The sequence below is a fragment of the Bubalus bubalis genome, chromosome 18, assembly GCF_019923935.1.
Source record: "Bubalus bubalis isolate 160015118507 breed Murrah chromosome 18, NDDB_SH_1, whole genome shotgun sequence".
Taxonomy (NCBI): Eukaryota; Metazoa; Chordata; class Mammalia; order Artiodactyla; family Bovidae; genus Bubalus; species Bubalus bubalis.
The window spans coordinates 62,706,044-62,732,614 of NC_059174.1; the positions used below are offsets into that span (position 1 = coordinate 62,706,044).

The following is a 26,571-nucleotide window of genomic DNA, read 5'->3' on the forward strand; positions in this document are numbered from 1 at the left end:
TCCGCTGCTGTCTAGTAAGGTAACTGCCTTCCTGCCCAGAAATGTAAAGTAAGCTGCAACAGAGGGGAGAGGCAAGAGAGCGCACCCTTAGGCTTCCCAACTCCGTTTTAAAGGTTTCCCTTTATTAATGTGCACACCAGAATATGCCTGTATCACACATGTTAAAGCATCAACTTTACAGAAACCTGAAGCAGGACTAATGCAAAGAGGTACAGAGAGCTCTACTCCACTGTCATCCTGGGAGCCAGGCACCACTCTCAGTGTGCTGCCAAGGTTGCCCAGGGCATCCGCATCCACCAGCAGAATGACCAACAGTGAGGATCTTGTGAGGGAGGGTTTGGGGCCAGGCCTGGAAGCAGCTCCGTGCATCCTGCTCACTGTGAACGTCATCCCATCCCTTGCAGGACACATAACTGCAAGGAGGCTGGGAGACCATCTCGCTGGGCGCCCAGGAAGGGAGGACACGGTGCTGTGGGCAGCCACAGTCCTGTCACACAGGGGCCACCTGTCCTTATGGGCATGTGGGGGTCACACGGTGGGGGTGTTTCTAGTCTCCACTGCTTCCTACCCGACCTCCTCTTACACAGAGGTTCTAGGACACAGGACATAGACTCTCAAGAATTCATTATTTCACAAGCTAGTGGAAACAGAAGGAAACATCCCTGCAAGGAGATGCGTAGAATTTAGAGTGAGGCATTCAAGCCCAGAGGAGCCCATGAACGGAGGTGGTGCTGCGGATGGACACCCACTCAGGTAGACAGGAACCAGCTGCTGTGTTACCTTAGGTGCAAAAGGGGTCTTTGCAAGTGTGACTGAGTTAAGGCTCTTGAGAAGGGGAGATGACCTTGGATATTCTAGGTGGACCCAATGTAATCACCAGAGCCCTTATAAGAGAAGCAGGCGGGTCAGAGAGTGAGAAGATGAGATGTGACCACAGAAGCAGGAGTCCTAGTCAGAGGGAGGATCCGAGGATGGAGGAAGGGGCCATGAGCCAAGGAGTGCGGATGGCCCCCAGACGCTGCAAAAGGTAAAGGAATGGAGCCTCCTGTGGAGCCTCCAGAAGGAACACAGCCCTGCCCACCCCGGATTTCAGCCTCGTGTAACTGATCTCAGACTTCTGACTTCCTGAACTGTAGGGAAATAAGCTGCGTTGTTTGGTGCTGCCATGTGAGTGGTAATTTGTTACAGCAGCAGTTGTGTGCTTGTTGGGATGAATGGCCTCCAATCCCAAACCTGACAGGCATTAGCCCGGTGAGGGGTGAAGGTCAGGTCAAGGACAGTGTCCTACAGCTGCTGGGCCCTCTCGTGTTTGGGGAATGCATGGCGTCCAGTGGGAATGAACTGGGGTGGGGTGGGAGACGGGGGCCTGCCGGTTCCTCGGGGTGGACCTAAAGCCTGAGGGGCCCTCCCTGTGCAGTCATGGCCTCACCAAATCCCTCAGCCAGTCCACTGTGCCCACACATGTGGGTGTCTGCATGAGTGTATGTGTGTGTACAGTGTGTGCATGTGTGTATCTGTGTGTGCGTGTCTCCATGGACCTGTGCATGCAGGGGATGGGAGCTGTATGCAGGTGGGGCAGCTCTGTGCCTTCACCCAGACACAAGTCCCCTCAGACACACTCTTGGGTCAGAAAACACTGATTGTCTTGTTTTTGTCTTGTTTCCCTCACTGAGTTTTGGGGGATGGTGGAGCAGAGACTGGGACCTAGAAGCTGTGTACCCAGCGCCACATGTGGGGCTGACACTATTGGACCTGTGAGAACATTGACTGACGAACAAGGTGAAATGTGATCCAGAAAACTGGGTATCAGCTATCAGCTGCATAAGTGCAGCCCAGATTCAAGATCACCACCCGCACTCTAGGAAGGTTTGCAGAGTCAGCTCAGAAGACAAAATGGTTCTCCAGGGGCAGTGGAAGATTATCACAGGACACATCAGGAATTCACTGGGCAACTGTAGGAACATAGCTGGGTCTCTGGAAACAGCCATGCACCATAGCTGGGTCTCTTGAAACAGCCAAGTGCCAAAGCTGGGTCTCTAGAAACAGCCAAGAACTAGAGCTGGGTCTCTGGAAACAGGCAACAAACACCATAGCTGGGTCTCTTGAAACAAGTGCTACACCTTCTCTCTGAGGAGCTAGTTGGTTGTGGGAGGGATCACATGGTTAATGAATCTCCTAGAAGATAATGTGGGATCTCAGGACTTCAGCTCTTGCCTGCAGGAGGATCGACTAGATGTCTTTCCAGAAAGGAATGATTCCACAGGGAAACCCAATGTCCACTTCGGGCTTTTGCAAGTGTGACTTCCTGCATCTTTAGTGCAGAAGCCAGGTGGGCATGCGGTCAATGTCTGGCAATGGTTGCATACGTGCTGGACTTGGCCAGGGGCTCTGTGGACGGCGGGGACACAGCTCTGGCCGCTCTCTGGGTGAGGAGCTTGTGATTCAGCTGGGCGTAAGTCACCTCCTGGGAGCCTCCTGCAGCAGGGGTCTGAGGATAAAGACACAGGGTGAGTTTGGGTGGCAGAGTGAGGGCATGTCACCTCCACAGTGAGGACACAGAAAGACATTGTGGCTTCTGTCCCTCTCTCTTAGGGTCCCTCCCTCTGGGGGAGTCTGACCACCATGAAAAGCCCATGTGGTGAGGATGTGAGATCCTGCCTGCTGCCAGGGGACTGAGCATCGTGGAAGTGGATCTTCCAGCCCCGGTCAAGCCTCTTATGAGTACAGCCCTGCTCAGCATCTTGACGGTAACCTCAGACGGTGAGCCAGAACTACCCAGCCGATCCAATTCCAAGTTCCTGGCCCAAGAAACTGAGATGATTCTGTTAAGCTGCTAAATTGCAGGGGCGTTGGTTCATAGCATTAGCTGATGAATGCAAACACTTACCAAGGCGCCCACCTCTCCATCCACATCAGGAAATCTGTCAACGCTGGCCACACCTGAATGGGAGGAGGACCAGGGCTCAGTTCTCTGAGGTGGAGCTTAGGAGACAAATATGCCTGACCTCACAGCTTCATATTTCGTCTCCACCCCACCTGGAACGTCCTGGAATGCTTCACCACCACCACCCCCCACCCCCCACCACTGCTTCCTGCATGGCACCGAACCCCTGCTTCCCCTCCCAGACCTGTCCCCCATCCTTGTCTTTACCTGGGGTCCCATCTAGGACATCCACAGCTGGGCTGAGCCTGAGGAGAAAGAACATGTGAGCCCTGAGGGCTGCTTGGGGGCAGAGGACGGGCAGTCTGAGAGGTCATCCCCAGGGCCCTCACCTCCCCTGGCATCTCTGCTCCTCGTCTTTGCTTCTGGGAGGCCCTGAGGAGAGTCAGGTGTGAATTAAGAAGAGAAGGCTTCTTTCCAGCACCCCCAAACGGCCTGTCCAGTCACCCCATCCTGTCCCTGAGACCTACCTCGTTTTCTCCGGAGCTGACGATGGAGGAGGAGAAGGACCAGGAGGGAGAGACAAAGGAGAAAGGCCACAGAGACCCCAATGAGAATATAAACCTGCTCTGTCGACAGGCCTGTGGGAGCTGGGAGGGTGGAATCAGATTATCAGCAGTATGCCCTTATGAAGCACCTGCTGCATACCACCCACACACACACATGCTGGGTGTTTATGGTGTTCACACTCAGATATAAAGAAAGCTCTCACACACACACCAGTCCTGTGGCTTTGGACTTGCTCTCCCCTGCTTTACAAAGCCGGGTCTGAGCGCTGAAGCCTTGGGTCCACAGCACATTGGCAGAGCTGGAATAATACCAACACCAAAGCCCATTCTCTCCCTCTTTCCCCAAAGAGCACACTCCACGAGGAGGGAAGAAAATATTTCCTCGTATGAATAAGATTAACACTTCTCCAGGCTCAGGCAGTGCTGCGGGGTCGGTGCATTTATTCCTGGTTTTGCACACGAGCAACGAGGAACGTGGAAGGATTGGGTGATTCGATTTAATCCGGGGCACAGAGCTGGGGAGGGCGGACTGGATCCAGGCAGTCTCGGTGATGGGTTCTTCTCTGGACATGAGTCTCCACGACATGAAATGGGAGTTGGGGAGCGAGATAAAAGGGGGCTGAGCTGGACTCCTACCCGCGGCGGGTTCAGGGCCTTCAAGAGGGCAGGTCTGCCTTCTAGGCTGCTCAGGCGTAACCATCAATGGTCCCTTCCCTTCGGCTCCTAGCCCCTCTGTCCCTCTCTCAGCGGGAGCCGGGCCCTCCTTTACACCCTGACCGCAAGGGGGCGGTGCGGAGCTGCAGCCAAACCCCTGAGTCTGGGGTCCAGTCGGGCTGCCCTGGGCTGGTTCCTCCCTTCCAATCCCTGTCCCTTTGGACAAGAACCTGTAAGCTCCTTTCTGCATAGGAAAAGGGGCGGAGGCTCTGAGAAGGTCCGGGAAGTGCCGCCCACGATGGGCCGTCCTGGCATTACTACCATCAGGCGCCCGGTGCAGGGTCATCTAGCCAGGTGGGTGCTGTTCCCGGGGTCCTTATGAGTGTCAGAGACACCCTGGTGCCCTGCGCCTGCCAGCCCCGTGCTGCGCTCTCACAGTCTCTGAGCCAAGTCCAGGAGAGGGCTGCGCCCTGATCCCAGCACAGAGCCCCCCCAAGACACCCCTCCAGGCGGGGGTCAGCTACTCAGCAGCCGAGGAGCAGCACTGAGTGGTGGGGGAGCTGATGCCTCCAGGGGGTCCTGTGATGGTGGGGGGAAACGAGAAGGACTGGTGCTGTGTGGGGGCTGCCCAGGGTCTGTCCCACTCAGCCTGGCACCTCTCCATCCTGAGCATCCAACCATGGGCCACGCACGGGCTTCACTCAACCCCGGACAACACCCTGAGATTCCTGAGAAAAGGGGCCTGGGGCCAGACAAGGCGGAGCCCCCTGCTCCATCGTGCTGTGGTCACACCCTCTGCACCTCCGGGAGCTGTGCCCCGCATTACTGCCCAGACTCTTCATGGTGACCTTCTCTGGAGGTGGGGGGTCAGAATGTGCTGGATGGATCCCGACTCCAGGACACCCTGAGGCTGACCACACACAGGACAGGCATGGCCTCACCCCAAGAGTCCCCTGAAGCACCATCCAGCCCTGGTCAGGGGTCCCCTGGACCTTGTGACTTGCCTGGTGAGACCAGGCTCAGGGAGCTGAGCCAGGTGTGGAGGCAGGGGAGGCGTGGGCAGAGGAGACAGAAGCAGAGGGCTCGGGGGGCGGGGATGGGGGCCAGTGGGCAGAGGGCACAGGGGGGCCCAGGCACACCTGCAGGCAGGGCAGAGACGGCCTCTGCAGTCCCCTCCAGGCTCAGGGCCTCGCTGAGCGCTGACCAGGTGGACTCTTTTCGATAGATGCAGTGATAACGCCCGACAGCATCTTCACGCAGAGCAGTGATGTGGAATCTGGCCTCGGTCACCTGTTCACCTCGGAACGTGACACCCACATCCTTATAGTCCTTTCTATTACCCTTCTCCAGGCGGAAGCTCATAACCCCGGCAGGGCCCCGGCACACGATGCTCACCGGCCGCCCCCAGGGCACCACGGAGCCCGGCTCAGCTGAGATGGAGGGTCTGGGCAGGGTCCCTAGGAGGGGAGAGCAGGGCCACAGGGTCTGTCCTGAGAAGACCAGCACACGACGCAGTTCTCTCATCTTAGTGGAGACCACCACACAGCACAATTCTCTCATCTTAGCAGAGACCACCATACGACACAATTCTCTCATCTTAGTGGAGATCACCACCTGACACAATTCTCTCATCTTAGTGGAGACCACCACACAACACAATTCTCTCATCTTAGTGGAGAATCACCACACAACACAACCCACTCGTCTTAGTGGACAATCACCACACAGCACAATGCACACATCTTAGTGGAGACCACCACACAACACAATTCTCTCATCTTCGTGGAGAATCACCACACAACACAATTCTCTCATCTTCGTGGAGAATCACCACACCACACAACCCACTCATCTTAGTGGACAACTACCACAAACACAATTCTCTCATCTTAGCGGAGAATCACCACACAGCACAACGCATGCACCTTAGTGGAGACCACCACACAACACAACCCACTCATCTTAGTGGAGAATCACCACACAACACAATTCTCTCATCTTTGTGGAGAATCACCACACCACACAACCTACTCATCTTAGTGGACAACTACCACAAACACAATTCTCTCATCTTAGCGGAGAATCACCACACAGCACAACGCATGCACCTTAGTGGAGACCACCACACAACACAACCCACTCATCTTAGTGGAGAATCACCACACAACACAATTCTCTCATCTTTGTGGAGAATCACCACACCACACAACCTACTCATCTTAGTGGACAACTACCACAAACACAATTCTCTCATCTTAGCGGAGAATCACCACACAGCACAACGCACGCATCTTAGTGGAGACCACCACACAACACAACCCACTCATCTTAGTGGAGAATCACCACACAACACAATTCTCTCATCTTAGCAGAGACCACCACACGACACAATTCTCTCATCTTAGTGGAGATCACCACACAGCACAATTCTCTCATCTTAGTGGAGATCACCACACAACACAACCCACTCATCTTAGTGGAGACCACCACACAGCACAATTCTCTCATCTTAGCAGAGACCACCACACGACACAATTCTCTCATCTTAGTTGAGAATCACCACACAGCACAATTCTCTCATCTTAGTGGAGATCACCACACGACACAATTCTCTCATCTTAGTGGAGAATCACCACACGACCCAATTCTCTCATCTTAGTGGAGACCACCACACAGCACAATTCTTTCATCTTAGTGGAGAATCACCACACGACCCAATTCTCTCATCTTAGCAGAGACCACCACACGACACAATTCTCTCATCTTAGTGGAGATCACCACACAGCACAATTCTCTCATCTTAGTGGAGATCACCACACAACACAACCCACTCATCTTAGTGGAGACCACCACACAGCACAATTCTCTCATCTTAGCAGAGACCACCACACGACACAATTCTCTCATCTTAGTTGAGAATCACCACACAGCACAATTCTCTCATCTTAGTGGAGATCACCACACGACACAATTCTCTCATCTTAGTGGAGAATCACCACACGACCCAATTCTCTCATCTTAGTGGAGACCACCACACAGCACAATTCTTTCATCTTAGTGGAGAATCACCACACGACCCAATTCTCTCATCTTAGTGGAGACCACCACACAGCACAATTCTTTCATCTTAGTGGAGAATCACCACACAACATAATTCTCTCAGTGGAAATCACCACACAGAACAATTTACTCTCTCGCTTCTTTTACTTGTTGGAAGCTTGCAAAGTTGCACAGCCCTCACCCGCATCCAGTTTGGGAATGCTCCCGTCACCCCCGCAGTGGACAGCCCCACCCCCCGCCCGTCCCAGGGGCAGGTGACTTCCCGCCACTGTGGTTAGTCTCCCCACTGACGTAAGGACCCTGAGACTTGGTCACATCTTGCTCAGGATGACATGGGAGGTGACAGAGCAGCTGGGGGCGGCTCCCTCCCTGCCCACGGCCACTCCAGAGACAGGGGCAGGGGGACACAGCGGGGGATGCCCGGCTCATTCCTGGGACGAGGAAAGCAGGGCTCTGAGTGGGTGGGAGTGACCTGCGCTGGGTCTGAAGGGACGGGTCGCTGCCTGTGCTTGGAAAGATTGTGTTGGGGGGTAGGTGTATGTGCAGGTGTGTGTGTGTGGGTGTATATATGTGTGTGCATATGCGGGTGTGTGTGGGGAGTATGTGTGTGTGTGCAGGTATATATGTGTGTGGGTGTGTGTGGGGAGTGTGTATGTGTGTGGGGGTGTGTATGGGTGTGTGTCTGTGTGCAGTATATATGTGTGTGGGTGTGTATGTGTGTGGGTGTGTGTATGGGTATGTATGTATGTGTATGTGTTTGTGCAGGTATATATGTGTGTGGGTGTGTGTGGGGTGTGTACGTGTGTGGGGGTGTGTATGGTATGTATGTGTGTGTGTGTGTAGGTATATATGTGTGTGGGTGTGTGGGGGGTGTGTATGTCGGGGGGTGTGTATGGGTATGTATGTGTGTGTGTGCAGGTATATATGTGTGTGGGGGTGTGGGGGTGTGTGTACATGTATGGGTATGTGTCTGTGTGTGTGTGTGCAGGTATATATGTGTGTGGGTGTGTGTATGTGGGGGGGGTGTGTATGGGTATGTGTGTATGTGCAGGTATATATGTGTGTGCATGTGTGTGGGGGGTGTGTATGTGTGCATGTGCATGGGGGGGATGTAGGTGGGTGTATGTGTATGAGTGTGTGTATGTATGTGGGGGGGTTGGGGTGTGGGTATGAATGTGTGGGGGCTGTGGGTGTGTGTGTGTGTATGTGGGGGGTGGTGTGTGTGTGTGTGTTCAGGTATGTGTGTATGCATGTGTGCAGGTGTGTGTGTGGGTGTATGTGTGCGGGTGTGTGCAGGTATATGTGTGCATGTGTGTGGGTGTGTATGGGTGTGGGTGTGTGCAGGTGTGGGGGATGTGCAGGGGTGTGTGTGTGTGGAGGACCTGGAGCACAGATCTGGCCCCACAGATCCCAGGGGCTGAGGGTCCCTGTGTCCGCTTTGCAGCACCCAGGCAAGCCCAGAATCGGACGGGTGGGCGCCGACTGGAGACCAGGAGAGCTGGTGCTGCAGTTCAGGTTCAGAGGCAGTCTGCTGGCACAGCCCCGTCGCTCAGGGGAGGTCAGCCTTTTGTTCAGTTCAGGCCATCAGCGGATGGATGAGGTCCACCAACATTGTGGAGGACAATCTGCTTTGCTCAAAACGCAATGATCTAAACGTTAATACCATCCCAAAACATCCTTACAGACACACCCAGAATGTTTGACCATGTAAATGACCATGGGCCAGCCGAGGAGACACAAAATTAAATACCACAAATTCTACCACACCTACAGCATCAACTTGACACCTGTGTGCACATCCTGAAACCACAGCTGACCTCCAGATAAAGACAACAATGTGAGTGAGTGAGGAGCGCACTCTGCCGGCCCCTGCCTCTGTGGGGACTTTGCTGACTCTGAAGCCAACTTCCTGCTTCAGGGCTGCAAGTCCTCCTCGACCCCCCGACTCTCCACCACGACCCCCACCGCGCCCCTGCCTAGTTGAGACACGTGGGGTTTCCAGAAGCCTCAGTGACAAAGACATGGAAATACACTGGGATGGAGGAAGAGAATACTGAGAAAACCCAGGGATGGTCCCTGCAGACTCACCCTGGACACAGCGACCCTCACCTGCCAGGGAATGTGGGACCAGACCTGTGCTCCAACTCCTCCACAAACATACACACACTCATGCACATACATGCACACACACACACGTGCACACACCCACCCACATATACACATGCACATACACACACACCCACACATCCCTGCACACACATGCACCCGTGTACACACACATACACATGTGCACGCACATATACAGACACACGTGCACATACACACACTCACATACACCTGCACACACACACACCTGCCCACATACACACACACTCATATACACACACATGCACCCACATATACACAAACACACATACACACCACACACACACACACCTATATACGCACCCGCCCAAATACACACACACACACCTGCCTACATGCACACACACACACACCCTTCACTTCCCCGTTCTGCAGACTGCTCCTCTCACCTCACACTTTCACAACCAGGACAGGCAGCTTGCCCTTGAGACTCAGCAACACAGACTGGGAGAGCTCCCCCTCCCTCATCCCTCACCCCTCACCCCCTCCCTCTTTCCACCACATCTAGTTCCGGTCCATCCGTCCATCCATTTACTGAGGCCTCCATGTGCCTCTGGCTCCACAAATACGGGAAACACCCCAGCGCCTGCTCCCTTGGGGCTGACAGTCCAGAGGGACGACAGACGTTCACAGACAGTTGTGCGAACCCATGGGTACCAACGGTGATGCGTGCCCTCGGGGTGAGTGTGGGAATCTCGGGGAGGCGAGCAGCGGGAGGCTGAGCTGCCCACCGGGGGTCGAGGGAGGGGGTTCCTGAGCTAAGAGCAGACGTGGAGGACGGTCCCCGGGCTGAGGGGCAGGGCGGAGAAGTCACCGTGGGGAGGGCTGGGCTGGGCGGCGAGATTCAGAAAGTGAAAGAAAACCCAGTGAGCGAGCAGCCTCACAGCGGGTGGGCAGTGGATGCTGGAGGAGGAGGCTGGAGGAGACGGCCGGGCTGGTCCTCAGCGAGCGCTGTTTGCACGGAGCTGCGGGGCTGAGGGGGCGGTCTGGGCTCGCGGGGGCGGGGGTTGGGGGGGGCGAGCTGGCGGGCTCAGCCCGGTCCTGAGGGTCGGGTCGTCCCTGAGGGGCCATCGAGGGCAGAGGGGGGACAGGGGAGACTCGGGCCAGGGTCGGCCCTGGTGCTGTTAGCAGCTCGGGGTATAAGCCAGGGTCCCCAGGCCCCCGGGTCGGCTCCGCTCTCATCTAGGTCTTGGGGAGGCGGGGGTTTTGGGGAGACTCACCCTGCTGGGTCCGGGCCGTCTGGGCCAGACAGAGCGCTGGAAGAGAAGCTCTAGTGAGAAGATGCCCGCCTCGCGGTTTCCTCACGGGCTGCAGTCCCGGATCCCTCGAGGAGCCGTGGGGTGGCCAGATGTCTTTCCATAATTTCCCAACACCGCCCCCCACAACATTACGTCTGAGTGCAAGCCCTTTCCTCACTCTGAAGTAATCTCAGACAACCCGACCCGCTCCTCCAGGCCAGCCTGGCTCAGTCTGCACTCACCCCACACCCGGCCCGTGTCCAGGACCGAACCCTCCCTGTCACTTGGGTCTGGGCCAAAGGTGAGGGAGCAGCCCGGGGGATGGAGGGGGAACCACGTTTTCCCCCAGGATTCCAGCGTCTCCTGGGCTGGAGTCAGGGCTGAGTGCAGCCCCTCTGCCCCTGGAATCGTCCCGGCACCCCCAGACTCACCCAGGCCCAGGAGGATGGAGAACCCAGGCGCCATGGCCCAGCCCTGTCCCTACGCGCCCTGGAGTCGGTGCTGAGGGACGGAGCCTGCAGTCCACACAGAAGGGGATGTGCCCCCGGGCCTTTATGGGGCGGTTTTCAACCAACAGCCTCACACAAAGGGGAAGAGCGCCCTCCCCGCTCGTCACACTTCCCCCCAAGGGGACCCAGGGGTGGCTCCCAGCTGTTCCTCCCTCTGAGCTCCCATGAGGCTCAACTCCTCTCCGGGTGCACCCTGAGGGGGGAGCCCCATTCTCCACCCGTGAGCAGAACACTCTTTGTGCAGCACACCGACTTGACCGTCGGTCCCAACTCTGTTCTTGGGCAAAAGTTGCATCACTTTATGCCAACGGTTCCTTGTATTGAAAATGGAAAACTCCGAAATCCTCCTCTGAGTGTTTAATATTGCGATATATGTTACATTCCCAGGAGGTGTCAAGCGCATTAAAAATATCTTATCACATGTATTCTCTGCCCCTTTCCCCAGGCGGTGCTGGAACCGGGGGAGGAAGGGCTGGCCGGTGAGCACAAACAAAATCCCAGAGCTGAGTGATGGGGGAGACAGACCTTGGGACCTGGCCCTGGGCTTGGGACCCGGTGGGGCCCTCAGCTGGGAGCTGAAATGAGAACAGGGCTTGGGGGTTGGAGGCGTGTGTCACACGGAGCCTGCAGGACAGGAGCCCCGTCATGGAATCCCTTGTCCTCTGTCCCTGAGGCCAGGGAACAGCCGCTTCTCCCGGGAGGAACTCCACCAGACGGTGATGGTGGTCTACACAGCACCGGTGCTCAGTCTTCCTATTAACAGAAACCTAGTTCTATCTGAGGGGCTGTGTTCCAACCCTGGACTAGAGAAGAGGGAGTGGAGCGGATGCGGTATGGGGCTAAGGCAATCCAACAATCCCATTTGAAGTGACTGTCCAGAGGGGGCCACAAGACCATGGATAGTCAATGACACTTAATGTGGAATATATCAGGGTTTCTGGAATCACATTTCTCTCTTATTAACAAAGGGTCTCATAAGACGTTTGGCTCCTTTAATCCTGTCCATGGGCAGCTATATGATGATGATGTGATATCTGGAGCAGCAACAGCCATATTGCAACCATGAGGCAACAAGCTTGACTACAATAGCAGAGATACTGAACATACTGAGGTGAAAGAATACAAGATCTAAGGTTTGTAGAAACTCCTGGAATTGCTGAAAAAGCCCTGTGACTGCCTACCCCTGGAATTCTTAATAAGTAAAGAATAACTGTACTAGATTTTCTGTCAAATATCAGACTAAATCTGTGGACCACACTGCATAAAATAATAACTGTCTTAAAATAATAACTGTTTTATTGATAGCTCAGTGGTAAAGAATCCACCTGCCAATGCAAAAGACATGGGTTCAATCCCTGGTCCGGGATGATCCCACATACAGCAGAGCAGCTAAGCCCGTGTGCCATTACTATTGAGCCTGTGCCCTAGAGTCTGTATTCCGGAACAAGAGAAGCCACCACAAAGAGGGCATCACAACTAGAGAGTAGCCCCCTGTTACCGGAACTAGAGAAAAACCAACACAGCATCAAAGACCTAGCACAGCCAAAAATAAATAAATGATTTAAAAAATAATAATAATTACCTAAAAAAAATAAAACTGCTTTATAGCATATTTTAAAGGTTGTCTTAAATGCCTCAAAGAAATGAAAACTCAGCAAAGGTCACATGGTCAAAAATGAAAAGATGAGATTCCCTGGAGCCAAATTGAATGCTGAACATGGCTGTCACCTTGACAGTGATGAATTAAGTTTTAGTTTCATGGCCTGACCGAGGGTAGCAGCTAAAGGCTAAAGTGTGAGGCTAGTAAAGTCAAGGCTAGAGTAAAGTCAACCAGGGTCACCCTGGCTGACTAGGACGAACACTAACACAGCCCCGTGTAACCACCTTTCTGACCTCTCTCTGTGTGTGTCTCCCTCGCTCATGGTCATTAGTGGCTTTTATCAGCTTTATTAACAGATAACTTGCAGACAGTTAACCACAACCATTAAATACGGGCGTGTCCACTGTGGATCTGTGGGCCTACAGTACAGAATCTGAGTAAACAGTGCTGAGGTGTCTGGGGGCATGCTCCCTGCTTCCAGGAGACTCTGCTGCAAAGCTCACCTCAAGTTTTCCAGACTAGCCCACACCTCTGTTTTCCCCTCAGGGCTTCCCTGGTGGCTCAAACAGTAAAGATTCTGTCTGCAATGCAGGAGACCTAGGTTCAGTCCCTAGGTTGGGAAGTTCCCCTGGAGGAGGGCACAGCAACCCACTCTAGTATTCTGGCCTAGAGAATCCCATGGACAGAGGAGCCTGGCAGGTGACAGTCCATGGGGTCGCAAAGAGTCGGACATGACTGAGCGACTCAACGACAACACACCAGAGGCAGAAATAAAGCAAGCTGAAAAATGTGCTGTCTGTGGTGTGTGGGACCAGAACACAGGCTGACAGTTCTGTATCTCAGCGAGTACGTAGGACCAAGCAGTTTTCTTTGTGCTCTGTGTGGGTCTCTCTGTTCTACCCTGGGCTGGGCTGGGCTGAGAAAAGAACAGGGCTTCCTGAAACTGTTCTACAGGAAACCCGATGCTATATTAGGCAGCCCTCATCCCCTAACTACTCCCTGACATGAACTACACCTTGGCCCCAAGCCTCCTATCCAAACTGGCCATGATTTGGTTTTACAAATGCTATACTCATATCAAAGCTTTTAAAGACTTTTTTACTTTTCTTCTTTCCTCAACTACCAGGTCTTATGACGATGGTGATATATAATACTCCTTTACCTACTAAATACATAAGTACATTATTCTTGTTAAAAAAAAAATTATGGAGCTTCCCTGGTGGTCCAGTGGTTAAGGATCTGCTTGTCAATGCCAGGGACATTTGGTCCCTAGTTTGGTCCCGATATCTCCCATAATTGAGAGCTTCTGGTGCTGTCCATTTAATGGGAATCTGCTTTAAATCAGAAGATGAATACATACCACCATCCTCTTGACGAGACAGTCCAAAGTCACTGGTTTTCAGAACATTATTTTCACCTACAGGCAGTTTCTTGCAGCAAGGTCCCTGTGTATACAGTTTTTACCTGAGATTTGCCGTCCAGAAGCAGCATCTAATAAAAAATGTCACTGTTTTAGGTCATCCTTCTTTCTCACAAAGGAGAGGAAATCACGTCCTGGAACAAGTCCCTTAATTTTGTAGATAGGCTGTATTTGTGTGCTAACTTTTATGAATTTTACAATATTGGTATGATTATATTGCTTGAGGATTTTGGCTTCTTGTAAAAATTTTAATTTCAGTTCCTGGGAAAGATCATCTTCACATGTTCTAACAGTGATACCAATTTTATGTTTTAATGTACCCCTAAATGTGTCATCAAAATTTCCCTTGCCCAGTAATTATGACAGCTTCATAATCGAGATGGAGAAGGCAGTGGCACCCCACTCCAGTGTTCTTGCCTGGAAAATCCCATGGATGGAGGAGCCTGGTGGGCTGCAGTCCATGGGGTCGCTAAGAGTCAGACACGACTGAGCGACTTCAGTTTCACTTTTGGTCCCTAGTCTGGGAAGATCCCACACGCCACGAAGCAACTAAGCCCGTGCAACACAGCTTCAGCCTGCCTACCGCAACTGCTGAAACCCAAGCACGCCTAGAGCCCGGGTTCCACACAGGAGCAGCCACTGCATGAAGAGTCCCGCACAGTTAGAGAGAGCCTGCACCGCAGCCACGACCCAGGGCAACCAAAACCAGCGACACATACAGACTCACACAATTATTCCAACCAGAATTTTGACTCAGTATCACTTACAGAGATAATAATTTCCTTGGTGAAAGTCAGTGAGTTGCTGAATGTATCTTGCAATTCTGTATAATGAGCAATGTAAGATACATATGAAAACTATTTCTTGAGGGCTTTATCTAAAATCCTCTTATTTGTTGACTGAATAAAATTTCTCCCTTTCCCTCTGTCTCTCTCTCTCTGTATTTCTGTCTCTGTCCGTGTCTGTCTCTCCCTGTCTTTCTATCTCTCCCTCTGTCTCTCATTGTCTCTGTGTCTCAATCGCTCTGTCTCTGCCTCTCTCCCTCCTGCCCTCTGGCTTGCTCTCTCTTCCTGCTAACCCGTCCTGAACTTTACTTCCTTAAAGGCAGCCCTGCAGCCCTAGGCCCCTGGAGGCCTACAATTTCACTTGGCAACTACACTCAGTGGTGTGTGGAGCACCCAGCTCAAGCCGGTTCCCGACACCTGACTGTGAACATCCCTCCCCCACTGCAGGCTTAGTGATCTCACTTTTTTTTAATTATTGGATATATTTATTTATTTATTTAGTGTTTTTTTTTTAATTGGAGGCTAATTACTTTACAATATTGTATTGGTTTTGCCATACATCAACATGATTCTGCCACAGGTATACATGTGTTCCCCATCCTGAACCCCCCTCCCACATCCCTCCCTGTACCATCCCTCTGGGTCATCCCAGTGCACCAGCCCCAACCATCCTATATCATGCATTGAACCTGGACTGGCAATTCGTTTCATATATAATATTCTACATGTTTCAATGCCACTCTCCCAAATCATCCCACCGTCTCCCTCTCCCAGAGTCCAAAAGACTGTTCTATACATCTGTGTCTCTTTTGCTGTCTCGCATACAGGGTTATTGTTACCATCTTTCTAAATTCCATAGATATGTATTAGTATACTGTATTGGTGTTTTTCTTTCTGTCTTACTTCATTCTATATAATAGGCTCCAGTTTCATCCACTTCATTATAACTGATTCAAATGTATTCTTTTTAATGGCTGAGTAATACTCCATTGTGTATATGTACCACACCTTTCTTATCCATTCATCTACTGATGGACATCTAGGTTGCTTCCATCCTGGCTGTTATAAACAGTGCTGCGATGAACATTGGGGTACATGTGTCTCTTTCAATTCTGGTTTCCTCGGTGTGTATGCCCAGCAGTGGGATTGCTGGGTCATAAGGCAGTTCTATTTCCAGTTTTTTAAGGAATCTCCACACTGTTCTCCATAGTGGCTGTACTAGTTTGCATTCCCACCAACAGTGTAAGAGGGTTCCCTTTTCTCCACATCCTCTCCGGCATTTATTGCTTGTAGACTTTTGGATCGCAGCCATTCTGACTGGCATGAAATGGTACCTCATTGCGGTTTTGATTTGCATTTCTCTGATAATGAGTGATCTTGAGCATCTTTTCATGTGTTGTTAGCCATCTGTATGTCTTCTTTGCAGAAATGTCTGTTTAATTCTTTGGCCCACTTTTTGATTGGGTCATTTATTTTTCTGGAATTGAGCTGTAGGAGTTGCTTGTATATTTTTTAGATTAGTTGTTTGTCAGTTGCTTCATTTGCTATTATTTTCTCCCATTCTGAAGGCTGTCTTTTCATCTTGCTTATAGTTTCCTTTCTTGTGCAGAAGCTTTTAAGCTTAATTAGGTCCCATTTGTTTATTTTTGCTTTTATTTCCAATATTCTGGGAGGTGGGTCATAGAGGATCCTGCTGTGATTTATATTGGAGAGTGTTTTGCCTATGTTCTCCTCTAGGAGTTTTATAGTTTCTGGTCTTACATTTAGATCTTTAATCCATTTTGAGTTTATTTTTGTGTATGGTGTTAGAAAGTGTTCTAGTTTCATTCTTTTATAAGTGGTTGACCACTTTTCCCAGCACCACTTGTTAAAGAGATTGTCTTTTCTCCATTGTATATTCTTGCCTCCATTGTCAAAGATAAGGTGTCCATATGTGCATGGATTTATCTCTGGGCTTTCTATTTTGTTCCATTGATCTATATTTCTGTCTTTGTGCCAGTACCATACTGTCTTGATGACTGTGGCTTTGTAATAGAGCCTGAAGTCAGGTAGGTTGATTCCTCCAGTTCCATTCTTCTTTCTCAAGATCGCTTTGGCTATTCGAGGTTTTTTGTATTTCCATACAAATTGTGAAATTATTTGTCTAGCTCTGTGAAAAATACTGTTGGTAGCTTGATAGGGATTGCATTGAATCTATAGACTGCTTTAGGTAGTATACGCATTTTCACCATATTGATTCTTCCAATCCATGAACATGGTATATTTCTCCATCTATTAGAGTCCTCTTTGATTTCTTTCACCAGTGTTTTATAGTTTTCTATATATAGGTCTTTAGTTTCTTTAGGTAGAAATATTCCTAAGTATTTTATTCTTTTTGTTGCAATAGTGAATGGAATTGTTTCTTTAATTTCTTTTTCTATTTGCTCATTATTAGTGTATAGGAATGCAAGGGATTTCTGTGTGTTGATTTTATATCCTGCAACTTTACTATATTCATTGATTAGTTCTAGTAATTTTCTGGTGGAATCTTTAGGGTTTTCTATGTAGAGGATCATGTCATCTGCAAACAGTGAGAGTTTTACTTCTTATTTTCTAATTTGGATTCCTTTTATTTCTTTTTCTCTCTGATTGCTGTGGCCAAAACTTCCAAAACTATGTTGAATAGTAATGGTGAAAGTGGGCACCCTTGTCTTGTTGCTGACGTTAGAGGAAATGCTTTCAATTTTTCACCATTGATAATGTTTGCTGTGGGTTTGTCATATACAGCTTTTATTATGTTGAGGTATGTTCCTTCTGTTCCTGCTTTCTGGAGGGTTTTTATCATAAATGGATGTTGAATTTTGTCAAAGGCTGAAGCTTGCAATGAGCCACACTGTATTCACTCCCCAGAAACTGGCGAGTGCTACAGATCGGTTGCCTTCTCTCATAGCTGTAACTGTTACATATTTCCCATCACACTGCTGGGCAGTTTCCAAAGGCCACCTGAAAGAAAGTTAGACAGGACAGGGAGGACTTCCCTGGCGGTCCAGTGGGTAATGAACCTGGCTTGCAATGCAAGGGACACGGGTTCCATCCCTGGTCCAGGAAGATCCCACAGGCAACTAAGCCCATGAACAACAACTACTGAAGCCCACATGCCCTAGAGCCTGTGCTCCACAGCAAGAGAAGCCACCGCAATGAAAAAAAAAAAAATAAGAACATGGAAAGAAACACTCTGTGATCCCCATCCGAAAGGAAAACTGACAAAATCCTGTCTATATCCACGGTGTCCCACAGCAGGCTTCACTCCTTCACCACCTAAAGCAGCCAACATCCAAAATCGTGTGTCCAAGTTTCTCTTGCATTTTTGTAAATACAGTGTGACCACATATATATTTATTTGCATGCGTATTATATACATACGTGTGTTCATTGTTGTTTTTAACTTTATGACCCAATAGAGTTTTGAAAATGATTTTTGAAATCAGATATGGAGTAAGCGTAGACTAATGTTCTATTCCTTTGACTACAAGATGGCAGAGTAGAAGGACGAGTGCTCATCTCCTCTGAGAACTCCACAGATTACAACTCGCTGCTGAACAACCATCGACAGGAGAATGTTGGATCCCACCCAAAAAAGACACTTTGCCAACAAAGGTCCATCTAGTCAAGGCTATGGTTTTTCCAGGAGTCATGTATGGGTGTGAGAGTTGGGCTATAAAGAAAGCTGAGTGCCAAAGAATTGATGCTTTTAAACCATGCTGTTGGAGAGAACTCTTGAGAGTCCCTGGTTGCAAGGAGATCCAACCAGTCCATTCTAAAGGAGATCAGTCCTGAGTGTTCATTGGAAGGACTGATGTTGAAGCTGAAACTCCAGTACTTTGGCCACCTGATGCAAAGAACTGACCCATTGGAAAACCCTGATGCTTGGAAAGATTGAGGGCAAGAGCAGAAGGGAACAACAGAGGATGAGATGGTTGGGTGGCATCACCGACTCAATGGACATGAGTTTCAGTAAACTCCAGGAGTTGGTGATGGACAGGGAGAACTGGAGTGCTGCAGTCCATGGGGTTGCAAAGAGTTGGACATGACTGAGTGACTGAACTGAACTGAATGTTCTATTTATTAATTATGTAACCACCTTTTGAAATTCCTGTCTTTACTCAAGTATTTACCTTTCCATTATCCTTTGTTCCCTCCTGCATGTCTTTCCACTGGGATTATTTTCCTTTTACCTGAAACCACCTACAATGCAGAAGACGCAGTTTCAATCACCGGGTTGGGAAGATCACCTGGAGAAGGGCACGGCTACCCACTCCAGTATTTTTGCCTGGAGAATCCCAGGGACAGAGGAGCCTGACAGGCTATGGTCTATAGGGCTTGAAAGAGTTGGACACAACTGAAGCAAAGAACACACTTCCTTCTTTTGGTGCCCATGTGTTGGTGAAGAATTCAGTTTTTCGTTGCCTGAAATTAATGTATTTCTCTCACCTCCAATTTTGAAGTTTTCTCCTGTTGTAGAGTTCTAGGTTGGCATTTATTTTTTAGCGCTTAAATATAGCATTAATCATTTCTGTTGCAAATGAACTGCAGATCTTCTCATTGCTCCTTTGAAAATAGTGTGTCTTTTTTCTCTCAGTGCTTTTAAGATTTTGCCTTTGGAGTTCAGCAATTTTCCTCTGATGTGTCTCAGCATATGTGTGTGTGTTGAATTTTACAGAAGTGTAATCGATTAAAAGTGCACATATCGAATGCACAGCTTGATGAATCCTCAGATTGAGCACTCCTAGGTTTGCCAGTAACTTTTCTCCCAAGGTAATGACTTTGCTGACTTCTAACAGCATGGGTTAAATTTGCGTGTTTTGGTTCTTTATCTCAGGGTGAATATTCTCTGCAGCCTCTTTGTGTGTGTGTGTGTGTGTGTGTGACTTCCTCTGCTCAACCTAATATTTTAAGATTTGTCTAACACTCTGGGTGCTGTGGAGTATTTTATCGTGTGAATCACCATCATGCGTACATCCCCCCTAGTGTAAAAAGGCATTTGCTTAGCTTCCAGTTTACGTTAGGATGGAAAGTGTTGCTTTGAATGTCTTAATTCATGTCCAGTGAGGAGAGTATATGTGCGTTTCTGTTGGAATAAACCTCAGGGTGTAATTGCCGTGTGTTGTGCTGTGCATTTATTCAGTTCTACTAGGTACTTATGAATATGTTTCGAAGTGATGCCATCAGTTCACACTCTGAGCATTCTGGCTACCTCACATCCTCACCTGCCCCTCTGCTTTCCCACCTTCTTATTTTTGCCCCCCTGTGAGGGGTGGTGGTACCTTTGTGGTTTTACTTTGCATGTCTCGGGTAACTAATGCATTTGGAAACATTTTCCTATGGCTTTTGGTCATTTGAATAGTCATCCAACTTTTTGAAATGTCTGTTTGAGTCATTTTTCTCATTTCCTCATTTTAGAAAATTGAGTTGACTTTTTTTTTTAACTAAACAGTAGGAAGCTTTCTCTTTTTCTTATTATGCTCGAGTCCTTTATCAGATGTGTTCCTTTTGAATATTTGTTCCTCCTCTAGCTGAGGGTCACTCTCTTGTTGCTGCATTTTGAAAAAGATTATTTCTGAATCTTATTAGAGCCCATTTATCTAATTTTATTTTATGTTTATTGCTGCTGCAAAGGATGAAGAAATTTTCTGTATGTTCCTCCCAGAGCTAGAGATGTACTTTTTGGATTTATATCTCCAGTCCTTGGGACATAATGCTGTGTGTGTGTGTGGGTGGGTGGGTGTTGTGTGCTAACAGTCCACATGCATTTTTCATATGGAAATCCGATTAATACAGCACAGTTTATTGGAAGGACCATCCTTTCCTCACTGAGCTGTTGGATATCCTGTACTGTATCGCAGGAGAGCTCTCTGTTCTAATGATTAGTGTGTGTATGTGTGCCCAGTAACACATGGACCAGACACTCTAGCCCCATAGTGAGGCTTGACACCTAGGAGTGTGTGTCTTCCAGCTTTGTCTTTCTATTTCAAGGTATCATTAAATAATTTTGGCCCTCAGTATGTCTAACAACAACAAAAAAACCTCTCTGTTTTGTTGCTGTTGTGTTGTTGTTTATATAGCAGTTTGTATCTGCTCAGGCTTCCCAGGTGGGGCGTTAGTAAAGAATCCGCCTGCCAATGCAGGAGATGCAAGAGACCCAGGTTCAACCCCCAGTTGGAAAGATCCCCTGGAGAAGGAAATAGCAACCCACTGCAGTATTCTTGCCTGGAGAATCCCGTGGACAGAGGAGCCTGATGGGCTACAGTCCATGGGGTCTCAGAGTCAGACACAACTGAGCAACTAACACTTAACTTGATAAATAAATAGACAAATAAATACATGGGATATAAGTTATAGTCTCTCTTTTTCCTCAGCAATGTGTTTTTCATAAGATTGATGTTATTTTTCCTTTGTAGTTTGGATGAATTCACTATGAAGTACTGAACACTTTTATTTGTACTTATCTTGGGTTTCTCTGAGCTTCTGGAAGCAGTGACTTGAAGGCTGATCCAACTTGCGAAACAAATATGGATCATATTGGATAATTAGAAGCCGGATAGAATTCAAATTGGAGTATGACAAAGGGGGCACAGACCAGGGCTCTGTGACAACCTAGAGCAGTGGGATGGGGGTGGGAGGCGGGAGGGAGGTTCAAGAGGGAGGGGACACGTGTATACCTGTGGCTGATTCATGTAGATGTATGGCAGAAATCATCACAAAACTGCAAAGCAATTATCGTTCAACTAAAAATAAATAAAGTTTTAAAATAAAAATAAATGTAAAAGGAAAGATGAAATCACACAAAAAATTTCAATTAGACAAGACTGGACAATTTCTAGGTCACGATTTCCTCAAATATTGCTCTTCCTTGGCTCTCTCTCTTCTTCGCCCTCAGACTGCCAATTAATCACATATAGAAGCTTCTTTCTGTGTCCCACAAGCTTCTGAGACTTTCCCCCATGGGTGTTCCATTTTTCTCTTCTGAGGACTGCAATTTGGGTATATTTACCTTATGTCCAGTTTATTGTTTTTGTCTTCTGTAGTGTTCCAGCCCCCCATGACCATGAAGTCAGAGTCCAGAAATCGTTAGGATCAAATAACAATGAGAGGTCACTGTCAGAAAAACCATCTTGTCTGAAAGATGTCTTCAGTGACTGAAATCACAAATTTCAAGGGAAGTCAGAAAAGCCACCGTCTGCTAAGCAAGACTTGGAAAGTTAGCTTATCTCTGGGGACAGAAAGAATAGGTCACACGAGGTCTCTGACTAATGCCGCTTGGCCACATGCTCTCTGGAGATTCTATCAGAGTCTGCTTAAGGGGGAATGCCCATTTTCTTCTGAATCTCCTTTGCAAAGACTGTGGGTTGTTAAGGCGGCCAGTCAGCTTTCTAAATCAGCACGGTCCAACAAAGACACAGCATAAACCACAAATAGTAGCCACCAAGGCACTTTTACTGGAGAAGGCAATGGCACCCCACTCCAGTACTCTTGCCTTGAAAATCCCATGGATGGAGGAGCCTGGAAGGCTGCAGTCCATGGGGTCGCTGAGGGTCGGACATGACTGAGCGACTTCACTTTCACTTTTCACTTTCATGCACTGGAGAAGGAAATGGCAACCCACTCCAGTGTTCTTGCCTGGAGAATCCCAGGGATGGGGGAGCCTGGTGGGCTGCTGTCTATGGGATCGCACAGAGTCAGACACGACTGAAGTGACTTAGCAGCAAGGCACTTTTACACATCTACATTAAAAAAAATAAAAAGAAACTGACGGAAATTAATTATACTTATGTTTCATTTAACCCAATCTATTTTTTAATTGAAGGATTATTGCTTTACAGAATTTTGTCCTTCTCTGTCAAACACCAACATAACCTTGTCTATTTTATTTATTTTTTTTTATACCAATCACTTACATTTATTTCAGGACATAATATACTATTTAGACCCAAGGACAGTACTAAATCATAACCCTGTTAAATACCTACAGGATATTTTATTTTTGCAAAGATAGGTCCTTAAAAACTGGACAGATTAATAATATAACAAATATCAAAACCAGATGAAAAATACATTATTGCTCTCATTCACTCTGTCCTAATGTTAAAGATGTTACAAAGATATACAGATTATCATCATGCTGTTCTTTTGGGAGCCTATATTCAAGCTGACAATAAGGTGTTGTCAAAGGGATCATTCTCTGATTTTTGCAAAGAAAAAACAGCCCAAATTGTATTCTTAATGCTACATGATTTAACTGTATCATGCTTGGCACATGGTACTATTTCTCCTACTGGAGCAAGTTCTCATTTTCTCAAGGCCTTCCCCCCAGCTTTTCTAGAAATAAAGCTTAAATATCATTTATTTTAAGCTTTCAAAATAAAGTTAACCTCATTTATACAGGTACCAGGTTGGTGTACTCATATATATCTTTTCCAACTGCAGGCTAAGCCAAGGCATGCATTTAGAACTGTATTAATATATTAAAGCAAAAGACAAACCGACTTAATATCAAGAGAAATTGTGACCTTCCATGTAGTGTTTGATAGAGAAACACTGATTCTGACACATTGTCTTATTTTATTCAAATAGCAGTCTGCTCACACATGGTCCAAGAACACTTGAATAATAAAGCAAATATAATCACATGTTAAAAACTGGTCTTCAAACATCATAGCCAATGATGCCACGCTTGCCTATGATCTCGCCAACATAAAACCACATCCACACCTCAGTGGCCACCAAACCATTCAGTAGAGCTTCCTTAACAGTGAGCTGTTTGAAGCTACCGGTTTTAGCACTGTTGATAATTTTTTTCAAGCTCTGAATTGCTGTAGGGATCTCAGCAGGGGTTGGAGGAACCAGCTCAACCTTGGCATAGTACCAAAACGTGGCCAATCGAGGCTTCGAGTAAGTCACAGCAGCGTTGACCAGTGCCGGGGTCTTTTCCGCGAGGTTACGGACAAACTGGGCCATGATCCTAGGACGGAGAGCCCGTCACCCCGACTGCAACCTTGTCTATTTTAAAATGGTGTCTTTTCAGCATAAGAAATGACCAGCAAGATAGCTCACGCTCTTTCTCATATTATGTATTCAAGGTCCAGGGAGTATTTTGCCACTGAGTTCAGTTCAGTTCAGTTCAGTCGCTCAGTCGTGTCCGACTCTTTGCGACCCCATGAATCGCAGCATGCCAGGCCTCCCTGTCCATCACCAACTCCCGGAGTTCACTCAGACTCACGTCCATCGAGTCAGTCATGCCATCCAGCCATCTCATCCTCTGTCATCCCCTTCTCCTCCTGCCCCCAATCCCTCCCAGCATCAGGGTCTTTTCCAATGAGTCAACTCTTCGCATGAAGTGGCCAAAGTACTGGAGTTTCAGCTTTAGCATCATTCCTTCCAAAGAAATCCCAGGGCTGATCTCCTTTAGAATGGACTGGTTGGATCTCCTTGAAGTCCAACGGACTCTCAAGAGTCTTCTCCAACACCACAGTTCAAAAGCATCAATTCTTCGGCACTCAGCCTTCTTCACAGTCCAACTCTCACATCCATACATGACCACAGGAAAAACCATAGCCTTGACTGAAGCGCATCCCAATTGGGCTTCCCAGGTGGCTCAGTGTTAAAGAACCCACCTGCAAATGCAGGAGCCGCAGGGGACATGGGTTTGGTCCTTGGGTTGGGAAGATCCCCTGGAGGAGGGCATGGGAACCCACTCCAGTATTCTTGCCTGGAAAATCCATGGAGAGAGGAGCCTGGCGGGCTACAGCCCATGGGGTCGCAAAGAGTCGGGTGCAACTGAGCAACTGAGCACTCGGGCACACACATGCGCACTTCCAGATTGAGACTGGCTTTATGTCAGTTGATCAACAAGCTCCTGTGGGTAGCAGCCACCACTCTGGGTGGAGCAGCTCTAAGCCCACCCTTGGTATCCGAGGTAAGCTGGGGTCTCCTTCACTCAGCACGTCTGTCCCTGTCTGTGCCTCTTCGTCTCTTCTGCCTCGCTTAGTCTGACTTCATGCAAATTCTCTGTCTCCTTTTTTTTCTCTCTGTCTCCATCAATGAGTCTGGAGGGCCTCTGTGTGTCACTATGTCCCCAAGAACCCCAGGGGCCCCTCCCATATACGTCACTCACTGGATTAAAAAGCTTAAAACAAGACTTCTGGGGTGGTCCAGTGGTTAAGAATCTGCCGGCCAGTGCAGGAGATGCGAGTTTGATCCCTGGTCTGGGAAGATTCCACATGCTGCAGGGCAACTAAGCCTGTGTCCCACAACTACTGAAGCTTGTGTGCCTAAAGCCTGTGGACTTTCCTAGTGGTTAAGAATCCACCTGCCAGTGCAGGGGACCTGGGTTCGATCCCTGGTCCGGGAAGATTCCAAACACTGCGGAAGCTACTAAGCCACAATTACCAAAGCCTGCGTGTCTGGAGCCTGCACTCTGCAGCAAGAGAAGCCCTTGCTTGCCACAACTAGAGAAAGCCCACTGCAACGGTGAAGGCCTATCGCAGCCAAAACTAAATACATCCATTAATTTTAGAAAAAAAGCTTAAAACCGCCCATCTAAGCCCCAAAGAGGACCAGGGCCAGCCGGACATGCTCACACATGACCACAAGCCCTGGGAACATCAGCCGGGCACATTTCCACGTGATCACAAGCCCTGGGGGTCAGTCGAGCCCATCCATGATTGCTCGCCATCAGTCGGGAGCATCTGGACGTCCTTGCAGGGGCGGCTTCCCAGAGCCTGGGGAGAAGCCAGCCCAGGATGCATGCTCGTCCCCACGGGGGGGCGCTCTCACAGGAGGAGGGACAGGGAGGGGGAACCAGGCCAGGCATGGCTCCATCCGGGGCCAGCCCGGCCGAACGGAGGAGGTGATACAACCCAACTGGACACCAGTTGTACAGGGCACCAGTTGTACAGGCAGTGGAGCCCGACTCCACAGACAGACATGCAGGGTGTGATGCCCAGAAGCTTAACTCCAAGTATATTTCAGTTTCCCTGTCGGTTTTATTGCAGTGAAAAGGAAAAGAAGAGGATTAAATTAATCACCTATGGGTGATTTTTTTTCTTTCACTTTCCTGAGAACAAAGATAAAGAGAACAGTGAGCAGCAGGCCTGAACATTCCTAGTTTTTTTTTTTGTTTGTTTGTTTTTTGACTTTGCTCCTAACTCTGAGTGTCTGTAACTAAGTTTGCATCTCTGCCCCGTAACTCTGCAGGAGCTACACTTCGCACCTGGTTTCCTTGGACTCTGTGCTAAACACGTCCCCTAGCTGGTGTTGACCCTTGCAACACCCTGCCCCTTGTTACATATCAGAAAGAAGACGGCAGAGCCACCAAGCTGCCAGACTCCATTACTGGGTTACTGACACCCGCCGATGACTGCCTTTGAAACAATGCAAGAGCAAGAAATCAAGACCCTATCATCTTCGCTCCTCATCACCAACCCCTGCAAGCCCTTGTCTTATATAAGCCCCTATACCCTTCGTGGGGGTTTGGGGGCACATTCTTGAGGCACAAGCCTACTGCGTTCCCCTCTCTGCCAGCTGAGAATAAAAGCCCCCTTTCTATTTCCTCCAAACTGTCTTCACATTTTTTCATTTGGCTTCACTGGGCCGAGAAGGCCAAGTTTTGGCCGGCAACAGTTTTCTCTCGAGAAGGGAAGTAACTCCTTTCCTTGAGGTTTTGTTTCTCCTC

At 48.9% G+C, this 26,571-nt stretch overlaps 2 protein-coding genes and 1 long non-coding RNA gene across 4 annotated transcripts; 1 reads left to right on the forward strand and 2 right to left on the reverse strand.

The window, feature by feature from the left end:
- Nucleotides 1-101: 101 nt before the first annotated feature.
- Nucleotides 102-11,256, reverse strand: LAIR1 (leukocyte associated immunoglobulin like receptor 1). 2 transcript variants are annotated; one of them, XM_025269720.3, is made up of 9 exons: nucleotides 10,979-11,256; nucleotides 10,530-10,565; nucleotides 5,500-5,561; nucleotides 5,244-5,394; nucleotides 3,412-3,531; nucleotides 3,274-3,316; nucleotides 3,152-3,189; nucleotides 2,888-2,940; nucleotides 102-2,488 (listed from the first exon to the last, which is right to left on the reverse strand). In XM_025269720.3, exons 1-9 carry the CDS (start codon nucleotides 11,010-11,012, stop codon nucleotides 2,342-2,344), a joined length of 684 nt encoding a protein of 227 aa, XP_025125505.1. In that variant the 5' UTR covers nucleotides 11,013-11,256; the 3' UTR covers nucleotides 102-2,341. The 2 variants fall into 2 exon arrangements, with proteins under 2 accessions (XP_025125505.1, XP_006064045.1); XM_006063983.4 differs by having other exon boundaries at nucleotides 5,244-5,561; nucleotides 10,979-11,230.
- On the forward strand, nucleotides 9,556-26,571 carry LOC102409097. Its single transcript, XR_328038.4, has 3 exons — nucleotides 9,556-9,989; nucleotides 12,025-12,189; nucleotides 26,094-26,571. It is a non-coding gene; the product is annotated as an uncharacterized LOC102409097 (long non-coding RNA).
- On the reverse strand, nucleotides 23,440-23,888 carry LOC102408781 (ATP synthase subunit g, mitochondrial). Its single transcript, XM_044930981.1, has one exon. The coding sequence runs from the start codon at nucleotides 23,853-23,855 to the stop codon at nucleotides 23,544-23,546; it is 312 nt and encodes a 103-aa protein (XP_044786916.1). The 5' UTR covers nucleotides 23,856-23,888; the 3' UTR covers nucleotides 23,440-23,543.